General features: G+C 41.2%; 1 protein-coding gene and 2 long non-coding RNA genes across 3 annotated transcripts; 2 read left to right on the forward strand and 1 right to left on the reverse strand.

Annotated features, from left to right (window-relative positions):
- Window positions 1–1,443: 1,443 nt before the first annotated feature.
- On the reverse strand, window positions 1,444–3,961 carry LOC111463284 (phenylalanine ammonia-lyase-like). Its single transcript, XM_023107167.1, has 2 exons — window positions 1,588–3,961; window positions 1,444–1,458 (listed from the first exon to the last, which is right to left on the reverse strand). Exon 1 carries the CDS (start codon window positions 3,769–3,771, stop codon window positions 1,621–1,623), a length of 2,151 nt encoding a protein of 716 aa, XP_022962935.1. The 5' UTR covers window positions 3,772–3,961; the 3' UTR covers window positions 1,444–1,458; window positions 1,588–1,620.
- Window positions 3,962–5,502: 1,541 nt separating this feature from the next.
- Window positions 5,503–5,905, forward strand: LOC111463294. Its single transcript, XR_002713867.1, has 2 exons — window positions 5,503–5,584; window positions 5,662–5,905. It is a non-coding gene; the product is annotated as an uncharacterized LOC111463294 (long non-coding RNA).
- A 1,304-nt stretch (window positions 5,906–7,209) lies between these two features.
- Window positions 7,210–7,990, forward strand: LOC111463290. The gene is made up of 2 exons (XR_002713863.1): window positions 7,210–7,512; window positions 7,716–7,990. It is a non-coding gene; the product is annotated as an uncharacterized LOC111463290 (long non-coding RNA).
- The last annotated feature ends 4,377 nt before the right edge of the window (window positions 7,991–12,367 follow it).

Raw genomic sequence — 12,367 nt, forward strand, 5'->3', positions numbered from 1 at the left:
ACTAAACATTATTTACAAGGGTGTGAAAACCTCTCCCTAACTGACTCGTTTTAAAAACCTTGAGAGGAAGCTTGAAAGGGAAAGCCCAAAGAGGACAATATCTGCTAGCGGTGGGCTTGGGCCGTTACAAATGGTATAAGAACCAGACACCAGGCGATGTGCCAGCAAGGACGTTGAGCCCTAAAGGGGCTTGGATTGTGAGATACAACATCGATTGGAGAGGGGAACGAGTGGCAACAAAGACACTGGGCCCGAAGGGGGTGGATTGTGAGATCTCACATCAGTTGGAGAGAGGAACAATGCATTCTTTATAAGGGTGTGAAAACCTCTCCCTAGCAAACGCATTTGACACTAGTATGATCACTGTCTGGTCAATAAAGTAATTTTTAGCCAAAAGTAGGTTTTCGTTTATTATGCCTTAACTCGATATCGTGGGCACATGAAGGTTGAATTGGTTTACAAAGGATAGATCTAGACTAGCCCAATAATAGATTAGTGACTTCAGCTTAGACACACTAATTAAGTGGTTTTACTATTGGCTTGGTGGATGACTTGATTGTTGTATGAACGATGTGTGCCCTATTACCCTTGCACTTGTCGTGATTTTATGATTGTTTGACGTATGCAATGTTATGTTTATGCTATGACGTCAGATATGATGTGATACAATTATGCTATGCTATAAAATACGTCATGTAAGGGTCATGTAAAGATCATGTTATGTTATCGATACTGAATGATGTATGAACCTCCATACGTCATGTCATATAAGATATGTACTGCATTTGCTCATTGTCTATGAGACATTAGAAAGCCACATAGGTTAATTACGAAAGACATGAGATAAGTGTAATGTCTCATACTTCACGGATGTAAAGTACCAATAAGGTATAATCTTCATTTAGCTTATAATAACCTTAATCCAACCCATGAGAGATCAAAACCAGATACTAAATTCATTGCACAAACACAGTGCACATAAAACAACTGAATCGTACTTTTTTAAAAAAAAAACTCAAATGAACTTTAAACTAAACCAAAATAAAAAAAAGAATCGAATGTGAACCAGAGAAAAACAAACAAACATGTATTAAGGAAACTGGCTAAACCAATTTGAAATAAGACCAGACTGAACCAAATCAAATCGAACTGTGATAAGCCAAACCGTAACGAACCAAACTGAATCGAACTAAACGGAATCAACATGAACCATACCAGACTAAACTGATAACCCATGGCCATTTTTCTTCTAGTATGCAATAATTTCAGCGGCGTCCGACCAGTCCTGACAATGGAGATAGAAAAAAGAGTCCACTACAAAACTCATCTGCACAGCTATTCCTTAGAGAAAACTTAAAGAAGGGTCAATTGGAACAATGACCTTTGATTAATTAAATTGAATTTCCTTGGATAAATATGTGGTAGAAAAAACAAAAGAATAATAACAACAAAATACAACGTTTCTCATACGGATATCAACAATTTTTGGACTAGGAAAGAACAATTTTATTCCTTTTCATTCATTTGGGTAAAAGGAAAGAGGATACAATAATCTAGAAAAAATAGTATAAAAATTAATCTTTTAAATATCATTGATTGGCTTCCATGTGCAGCAAGAGATTAGCAGATGGGAATTGGAGCACCGTTCCACTCTTTCAAGCACTCCAAGATAGAGTCGATCATCTTCCCTTCACACAGAGCTGTGAACACCTTTTCGCACTCTTCTCCTGGAGATATCACTTTTTCTCCTGTCACCAGATTTGTTCCCAATTCTTCTCTCACAAACCTATACAATGGATAAGATCTGCAGTCCTTTATCTGATTCTCAATTTTGGAATTTCCACTTTCGTACGACAACCTTGCATTTTCAACTTCTTTTGGTAACACCGCCTTTAGTTCCTCCTCAAAAGCACCAATCTTTTGGAAGATTGAAGTGTCTGCGTCCTTTTCACAATCACCATTGCCAAGTGCGTGCTCAACAAGGACTTGCCTCAACTTTTGGCTCAATGGGTAAGTGGCACTGCATGGATCATCGATATAAGCAAAGGTGTGCTCTCTGTCCACAACTTTTAGAAGATCTTTCTCACAAAACCTTGATGGGTGAAGCGCTCCATTAGAGGATGTGGTCAACACTTTCTTGGCTGTTTGGCTAACACAGTTTTTCACAGTGTTCTTCAAGTTTTCTTCCAAATGCCTCAAGTCGATTGCTTGGCAGAGGGCAACCAAAAAGGTGGAAGACATGAGTTTTAAAATATCAAGGGCTTCGGCTGTTTTCCTTGAAGAGATTAAACCCAGCGAGTTAACATCTTGGTTGTGTTGCTCGGCGCTCTGTACATGGCTAGTCACTGGATTTGCAAGATATTGAAGCTCAGAGCAATAGGAAGCCATGGCAATCTCAGCACCTTTAAATCCATAATCTAAACTTGGGTTTCTGCTTGCAGAGAGATTTGAAGGCAATCCATTGTTGTAGAAATCATTGACAAGCTCTGAGAATTGAGCAAACATGAGCTTTCCAATTGAAGCAACGGCCAAACGAGTGTTGTCCATGGAGACACCAATTGGAGTTCCTTGGAAGTTGCCTCCATGGATCGCCTTGTTCCTTGAAACATCAATCAAAGGGTTGTCGTTGACTGAGTTAATCTCTCTTTCGATAGATTTTGTTGAGAATCGAATGACTTCGATCAATGGACCAAGCCATTGAGGAGAAGTTCTAAGAGCATAACGATCTTGCTTTGGCTTCTGGAGAGGATCGGTTTCATGCAATTTCTTTGCAGCTTTCATGTAAGAACTTCCATCCAGGATGTGTTCCATAATTGCAGCAGCCTCGATCTGACCAGGATGATGCTTCAACTTGTGTGTCAAATGATCGGTGAATTCAGGCTTTCCTTGCATAACCTCAGCAAAAATGGCTGACAAAATCTCCGACAAAACAGCCAAAATATTGGCCTCAAACAGAACAATCGAAGCCAATCCAGAACCAACAGCAGTGCCATTGACAAGAGCAAGACCTTCTTTAGGCTGCAATTCAAAGAACCCAGAAGGAATGCCAGCTTGTTGAAAAGCCTCCATTGCATCAAGGCTTTCTCCATTTGGTCCAACAGCCTTAGAGTTTGGACGGCCAGTGAGCAATCCAGCAATATAAGAAAGTGGAACAAGATCACCCGAAGCAGTAATGGTTCCACGAAGAGGCAAGCAGGGAGTGATGTTACTATTCAAGAGTTTGGTTATGGCTTCCAAAATCTCAAATCTGATACCCGAGTAGCCTTGAAGAAGAGTGTTGATTCTCACCAACATAGCCGCCCTGGTAGCGGAGTGGGGCAGAGTATGGGTGGACTCAGCTCCACTTCCAAAGATCCCAGCATTCAAGAATCGAATCAACTCCTTCTGAAGAGCTCCACCTTGATTGGTCCTTCTATGAGAGGTAGCACCAAAGCCAGTAGTAACACCATAACTATCAGTGCCTTTGTTCATGCTCTCCATAACCCAATCACTGCTAGCTTTAACGCCAGCTCTAGCAGACTCAGCCAACTGGACCAGCACATCATTATCACGAGTGGCAATGGCGGCCACTTGGGAAATGGTGAGAGTCTCACCGCCAAGCTTGACAAGGGGCCTCCGGTACTCCTCCACCATGCGCTTGACCTCATCGAGATGGCTTCCCTTGAGAGCGTCGGCAGCCACACCCCAGTTAAGTGGATCGTTGCGGGTAATGCAGAAGGTCTCCACCGAACCATTTTGGGCGGCAAGTTGTTGGAAGGGAGCTGGGGCCATTTGTATAGCAAAATAAAAGATGAAGAGTAGAGAGTGTTAGAGAGGAAGTAAGAATGTGAGTTGGGTTTAGAATTAGAATTGATATCTGAGTTGTGGAGAAAGATGGGGAAAAATGGTTATATAGAGAAAGCTTTGTGCAACAACCGCGCAACGGGGGCTGCGTTAGGTAAAGGTAAGAAAGAGGCGAGCGAGAAAGGAAGAAGAGCTCCGAAGGTTGGTGGAAATGGTTGAAATAAGAAATGTAGTGAAAATTTGAATGGTCAAAGTTTGTAGGCCTTGGTGCTTGTGTTCGGTTGTTGTGTATGGATTTCTTGACTCCACTTAAATGGATGTCTGACTAATATTATAACAATGATTAGTTTTATTATTATTATTAATTCATTATTTCATTAGGTGGTTATTTATTATATAATTTAATTTAATATCCCACTACTTACTCATTATTAATTCATTTTGCTATACATAATAGCTTCTTCCCGTTTTTTATTATTATTATTATTATTATTTTTTATCTTCATGGTCAAATGTATGGCTAAAGTCAAGTATTTTTCTTTTTTTAAAATGTTGAACTATTCTGACATCGAGCCTAAAGTCTAACTATTCTGACGTCGAGTCTAAAGTCTAACTATTCTGACATCAAATGTATGGCTAATTCACATTGTTTTGAAAAGTTCATGTACGCTCTCGCCTCGACGGCTCGATTTAGGCCTCATCTTAAATGATTAAAGTGTCATGGAGAAGTATAAAAATACTTAGTAAGTAGCTTGCTGGTAGTTTCTTAAGTCTTATCTCATTGATTTGTTCATTCGTTCGATGTCTCATTTATACTTAGAACCCCATTCCTAAGTTATAGACTTTATTAAGCTTTTCCCTATGTTTACTTAGTTCACCTAAGCTCGATGTAAGGTCATGTTGCGTAACTCGTTGAATTCTCCTTTTCTTCACCCTCTATGGGTCAACCGTTCTCTTAGCTTATTCTTGGAAGTTTAAGATGTCTTGGTTAGTCATTCTACTAGCCCCTCTAATTGTCATCAACCTATATAACACAGGCACTCAAGGTGCAACTCTATAATAGGTTCCAACCTATAGTTCTCATTATACCGTTATGGACGCTGTTCTTAAATTCTCTAGTCAAGTTTAGTTGAATCTCCCAAATAGGCCCCTATAATGTAAACGTCATAAGGAGGGAGTGACCCTCAATCTAACCAATGTTCATCTACCTATGTTGTCCCTTACTCATTCGTAACAAATCACGATTAGGGAGTGGTTGGGGACCTCCTAACCATACCCACAAGGTACTCATAAAGTTCTCTTAATATTCATGCATTATAGGGCTCAAGCTTAGTTCTATCAACTTAAAAAGTACTACCGCACACCCCAGTTGATCGAAGCAAGTTAAATAATAAGAAATTAACTGGTGAACCTCTAATAGTCCGCACATAGTACAATTCAATCATAGCCAGTTCTAAAATGTTATGCGGGCTCTCAATCATTGAGTTGAGTTTACAATTAGAGGTTGAAATGAACCTCTTTCAACCCCTAATTCGTCCCCTTATAATAACACAATAATAATATGCATAAACATATCAAAAGAGACATAATATAATAATCATGGATATCTTGTAACACCGAAAAAAAAAATAATAAAAATAAATCGGCCCAAGCCCATGGAGGGGCAAATGTGTCATTTGCCCTCCACCTACTATAGGGGTCCAAGTGGAACCCTAATAGAGGCCACCAAAAAGAAAGGGAAGACTAGGTGAGGGTTTGGGAGAATCGAGGAGCAGTCGCAAAGACTTCGTCCAGAGTCGAGGTGAGTTCTTGAATGTTTTCCAGATCCAAGACTAACCTTTACGAATCGGGACCTAATGTTTGAATACGTTCATCTAGGGAAGTTGACTTCGTGAAGAAACTTAGCAGAAATCTGGGAATTATCTGAGAACGGTAGGCGAACTTCTGTAGCTCAAATCTCGTTCTATGTTGAGGCTAAAATCACGAAAAAAAATACCAAGATGTAGCCCTCAACATGATCTAGAACTTTGCCGAAGGAACCATATCGATCCGAGCTCTGGGTCAAAAGATATGAAAATCGAAAAACGGTAGATTGGAAAAGGGCTACGAATTGTCGGAGAGAGAGAAAAAAAAAAACGAAGAGGCGCCGGGCGGCGAAGCGCGGTATCACAACCATACTATGAAGAGAGTAGGTTGTGACCCTCACGCCATGACAAGCAAAGTGGCGTCCCTCAAGAGACGCTCATTGGTCACATACGGGCCAATATAGAAGAGTGTCATGATGCGATCGAGGAAGACGATGCATCATCCAACACACCACCACGCAAAGTGGGCATTGAAGACAAGTTGAGACATAAGCAAGACAGAGACATCATAATAGACATGAAGACAAAGATAGGCTTGTTGAAGGGCCGGGTAGGGCCCCGGGCCTTAGCCTCAAAAGTCAGAGTTTTAGAAGGAATTTGGGCATGCGGTTTGGTAGTTAAGTCCGTCCATATGAAATATGGATGCTCGCCAAGTTTGGTGTCAATCGGACACCGGGCGGACAATGCACGACACCGTATGACCACTCACCAAAATCATGTTTACGCCTGGTAGAATGAAAATGGCTTGTTAGCTCTCCACCACCCTTGGGCCCTGTGGCCTAAGTGAGCTACCCTGTGGCACATACGTGTGTCGCAGTGTGGGCGAGCGTGCCGAGACGAGTGTCTCGGGCGACTTCCTTTGAAATGGGTTTTTGAAGGACAGTACCGGACAGCACGGGTGTGTCGGTATTGCGCCCTAGCCCGCGTGTTGGAGGTTGTTACATACACCCGCTATCCGATACGGTATCCGTAAATGACTCGGCATGGGCACGGGAGGGTCTATACCTCGATAGAACCCAGATGGATGGATGTTCGGGAAGCCCCGATGAGATGAACGACACGTGGGCCCATTCTCGATGGCATGACCAAGCGAGTTATGATGGCCGACGTCATCCCGAGACTCGAGATGGCGTTAAGACATATGGACCCTGTCGATGGGGATCGAGATGACAATATGAGATGCGACATTGCATTGAGAGACCTTGGTTCGAGCAGAGCCAAGGTCGAGCCGAATGACTTGGCCTAGCGTAGAGGCAAGTTGGATGTGTTGCAGACGATTGAACATGCACGCGCAAGCAACGTGTGTGGTGAACAAGCTTGAATTCCACACAAGCGATATTCGATTGGCGAAGACAAACCTCGCCTAAGATTCGACGAAGCCACAAAGCCGGAGCGAAAAATATATATGGGGCTTAATTTTCCTCAAGGCTAGTCGTGAGCATGTCAAGATCACGACGCCATGGTATAAAATGTAGGACCGTGACACGCGGCTCGGTAGGCGGTGACGTGTCGAGTGTCGGCTGGAGGGAAGCAGCTCTAGCAGAACGATGACGCGTGTCACCCACAGAAACCAGGCCGAATTGCTAGCCGAACCGACCCAACCCGTGACTGCGTGAAGCGGTCCGCGCGTGGCCGTCGCGCGTGCAGCCTGCATTTGGTGTCCTTTCTTGTGCATGGCTAGCGCGTGGTCAGCGTGTGAGGGCATGTGAGAGGCTCATTTTTCGTTCGTTTACCTTCTGTTTGTCCCGATTCTTATTTTAATAATATTTTTATGTGAATAAGAACCTAATTGAGGATAATCAGTGTTTTTGGACACCCTACGAGCATAGAGACGCTAGCGAAAGGACACGCGTCAACCAGGTAAGTCACCACCCGGTATTTAGGAAGAAATACTTGTAGGACTCGCTTGGATTGCATGCATGTTAGTATATTTGCCTTAGATTAGCTTTCCATGAATGAGATTAGGCAAGTCGATTGTTACGGGCGTATTGGGAGAATTACCTAGGTGTTGCTTGTATGTTTAAGCTCCCACTCTACGGATGCACATGCTTAATTCTTGTTGAATAGACTCTACGTTTCGGATACTTGAGGGATGACATCACCCCATTGAGCGCAAACTCTGCTTTCCGGGTTCCTGATGGGAGCCATCGCCCCGTTGAGTTTGCATGTCTAATTTGCATGAATTATGTGTGATGATGTTAGATGGCGGTTACATGCACACTATGTTATTTTCCACATTTGCCTTAGATTAGCTCTCCATGAATGAGACTAAGTAGATCGATTGTTATGAGCGTATTTAATAACTCTAAAAGTAGAGTCATATAATGTCTTTTTGTAGTTAATATTGCACTTTTATTCACAATTTTTTCATTTATTACCCCATTTATTCTACTTAGTGAGCATGAAATTGTTTATCGCGGTCCAACCATGAAAAAAAAATGATTTGGCATAAATCAATCTTAATTGTACATTTAATTGAGTTATGTGGTAAAATTTCAGACATTTATGCGGAACCATGAAGGAGTAGCAAATTTGGAAACAAATGGGGATGGCATGGAAATTTTAAATCCACATCAGCATCCAAGTGGGTCATTGACTACCCAATGAGAAACATCATATGTGGACAACTTATTCCTTTTCAGCCGTAAAGGGGAACCCATGCTCAATATAAAAGGAAAAAGAAGACCAAAAGGAGGGTGACACGCTTTGGGAGAAAAAGAAAAAAAAATCGGATTAGACAGCAGTGCCTCTACTGCTGTGAACTGCTGTGAAACTAGAGAAGAAGGAGAAAAACCCTAATCCAACATCTGTCGACAGCAGAAGGAAGAGAAGACCAAGAAGGATAGATTAGGACAACGAGGTGGACGTGAGAGTTCAAGGGAAGGGAACTTCCCTTGAAGAATGGCAACAAAGCTGGATAACTCTCTATTTCCTTACTCTCTTTTCTTATTCTATCAATTTTATATGATTAAGATGTGAGTTTCTCTGTTTAATTCAGTTTGTATGGAGAACTAAACTTTATAAGGGAGGCAAGAGAGTTTTATATAGTTGAAGTATGTTGACGGTATGATTTTAGTTTATTAAAGAGCTGTTGTTAATGATTTACATGTGTGTTTAATTAGCTACTTTACCTACATAGTTGTTCTCTTATTCAGGAGAAGAGAGGGAGTAATGAAATCCTCCTTAATACTCTAGTTACATAGTAGGGAGACTTGAAGGGTAATAGAATGGTTAGGAATAATTCTTCTCCTAGAGTCTTAATATAAATTACAACGATTATGGAAATAATCATCATTCATGACCAAGTGGGCTTGGGAATCTATTAAAAGGAACTAAAATCTACCACAAAATTCAACAACTTATCTCTTTAAAATCTCTTAGCCGAACCTTCCTCATTATAGTTGATTTTCTCATCATTTTCTGTTTTTCGACAGCAGTGACACTCTATTTTAGTTTTGTTTAAGTAGTTAAAATCACCAACACCCTCACCTAATTTACAGCGATAAAATTAACCAAAAAGATAAGTTCCCTGTGAAATCGATAATATACTTATTACTTGCTACTTGTGATAGTGTATACATCCACAAGCGATCAGTATTGGGTGAATTATCTAGGTGTTGCTTGTATGCTTTAAGCTTCCGCTATACGTATGCATATGTTTAATTCATGTCAAAATTGTGAACTCTGCATTCCAGGCGCCCGAGGGATGACGTCACCCCCTGAGCGTGGACTCCGCGTTCCGAGTGCTTGACGGAGGCCATCGTCCTGTGACGCATGCGTGTCTAGTTTGCATGAGTTATGTATGATGATGTTAGTCAACGTCTACATGCACACTCTATTATTTTCCATGACCCATTACTGTGATAAGCCTAGGGATTTGTAGTTAGGAGCGACAAGTCACTCAGTCTAAGTACAACTTTCCCTCTAGAAACCTAACAGATTACCACGACGAAGAAGTACCTTGAGTGTTTTTAGACTGCTAGTTGTCTGAACGACCTCTATAGCTTCATGGGGGAAACCAAAGGTTTCTGACAAGTTCTTAATGCTTCGAGTCGTTTTGTCCCCACGTCATACAGCCCGTAGCTGCACGGGAATGAGTTGGGTCGTGTCCTCCCCTCCCCCCCTCCTCCTAGGGGACTGTCATGGGCTTATGAGGTATTTAGCACACCCCTAGGCTAGATACCATGTAGTCTCAAATAGCCATGCAGAGGTAGCGCCTCATAAGAAACCCTTAGGTATGAAATGAAAGGATGGAGAACCAGTGAAACTCCAAGGATTCAGCTCCAAAGAGCAAGTCCCAAGGGGCTAGGACTAGAACCAGACGTCCTAGAGCCCATTAGAAGACCGTGAGAATTCTGTTAAGTTTAAGATGTAATGAGAGCCTACAAGTAGGTGACTTACTGAGTATAATTTTTATACTCATTCCATTCTCCTTTTTTTTTCTTAGAGGTACGCAGGCTGCCGGTGGAGATAAAGGAGCGTTCGAGAGCTGTGTGGTCACAGAGGGGGTCGTTTCGGAGTGTCAGTCCCTTTTCGGTCTTTTAGAATATTTTATAAACTTCCCTTATACCTATAAATTTGAATCCTCTTTTTAAACATTTGAAAATTACACTTCTCCTCCTTCTATTTTGATTTTATTGAATTTTCTTTTTTTATCTTTTACTCTTCTTTCCTCTTTCTTTTTGTTTGTTTTCGATTTCGTCTTTTGGATTACAGTCCGAGTTTCGAATCCTCGAAAATTGGGTCATGACATATCTAGTTCTGCTTTCAATTTTAAGTTCGTTTCATTATTTTCATACATCATGTTTGCTCATTTTAGTTCTAAGCTTTCACGTAATACTTCTTATAACATGCTCCAATACATACTACACAAATTTTAATTCAGATTTCTAATGTGCTACATACTTGATTCGGTGGAAACTCTAATAATCGTTTCGAGTTCTTAAAAGAGCTCTAAAATCCTTCCAACTCCTTAAATAGGTGGAAATATGAGTACCATTGAAATCAGGTTGAAAATCAAATTTCAAACACCATAATTACATAAAAATAGGATAATGGTATCGACTGGACCGAATCGATCAGTCCAACTATAGACAGGTCCTCCATAATCTCTTAGAGACACTCATGTTCGCATATGCTAAATTTCTTTTATCGTGTTCTTTGATAGGCTTTGCTTCCTTCATCAAACTTAAATTTCTTTGCCCTCAGTCTAATGGTTTAAGAATCATGAAGTTTCATTAACAATCGAAGAAGTTACGGATGATTCGAAGCCACACCAAAATTCATGAACAGTACCTTTGGATCTTCAACTCAATCGCTTCGGAGCGTTTTCGACTCTCAATATCTTGAAAGAGGTTCAAAGCCACACCAAAGACCATGAACCACTATAGTATATAGTATGAGCTATATGATTATATTTCAAGAATTTTGAAATTTAACCACTCCCCACTTATCCTCTTCCCAGAAGTTACTCCCTAACAAACTTCCCTCTCTCTCATTCTCTTAGTTTAGGTCAGTCCGCGTAAATAGATTCATCAAATTCCCTCTCAGACAGAAACGCCATTCGACCATCTGCAAGGCTTTCAATCTATTTGCCTCATCTCAATACTGTGAAGGAGGAATGGTCGTTGGGAGAGAACAGCTTGGTAAGTCCTATCCTTACAGTTTTCTTTTTGTCATTTTGTCAGAACTCATCAATTTTCGTTTCGTTTGATTTGATTTGGGTTGCTGAAAAATAAATACCAAAATTATGTGTTGTTCTAGAAAAAGTTGGTACAAACTGGTTAAAAGGGGCCAATAATCGATTAAAGTTGGACAAAAGCTGGCTGGAAATAAGGCCATAAGGAAGAGAGATTGAGGAAAAGAAGAATCTAGATACAAATTAGGGTTTGATCCAAGGCTCAGGTTCGAAAGTCGAAGCTGGTTTTTGAACCTCAACCTTGGTAGATTACAAACCCTAAACCTCAGCCTTCATAGATTACAAACCCAAACCGGCACTCGAAACAGGTTCGAAGGAACCTGCAACAACCGCGTAGCCCAGTCCAACATCCAAGTCTTCAGCCTAGTTCGTAGGTTAGTCCAGCCCAATCCAATAGTACAGGGCTTTTTGATTGTGACATCCCACCCACATCGGTTGGTGAGGGGAACTAAACATTATTTACAAGGGTGTGAAAACCTCTCCCTAACTGACTCGTTTTAAAAACCTTGAGAGGAAGCTTGAAAGGGAAAGCCCAAAGAGGACAATATCTGCTAGCGGTGGGCTTGGGCCGTTACAAATGGTATAAGAGCGGCGATGTGCCAGCAAGGACGTTCAGCCCTAAAGGGGCTTGGATTGTGAGATACAACATCGATTGGAGAGGGGAACGAGTGGCAACAAAGACACTGGGCCCGAAGGGGGTGGATTGTGAGATCTCACATCAGTTGGAGAGAGGAACAATGCATTCTTTATAAGGGTGTGAAAACCTCTCCCTAGCAGACGCATTTGACACTAGTATGACCACTGTTTGGTCAATAAAGTAATTTTTAGCCAAAAGTAGGTTTTCGTTTATTATGCCTTAACTCGATATCGTGGGCACATGAAGGTTGAATTGGTTTACAAAGGATAGATCTAGACTAGCCCAATAATAGATTAGTGACTTCAGCTTAGACACACTAAGTAAGTGGTTTTACTATTGGCTTGGTGGATGACTTGATTGTTGTATGAACGATGTGTGCCCTAT

The sequence above is a fragment of the Cucurbita moschata genome, unplaced genomic scaffold, assembly GCF_002738365.1.
Source record: "Cucurbita moschata cultivar Rifu unplaced genomic scaffold, Cmos_1.0 Cmo_Scf00028, whole genome shotgun sequence".
Taxonomy (NCBI): Eukaryota; Viridiplantae; Streptophyta; class Magnoliopsida; order Cucurbitales; family Cucurbitaceae; genus Cucurbita; species Cucurbita moschata.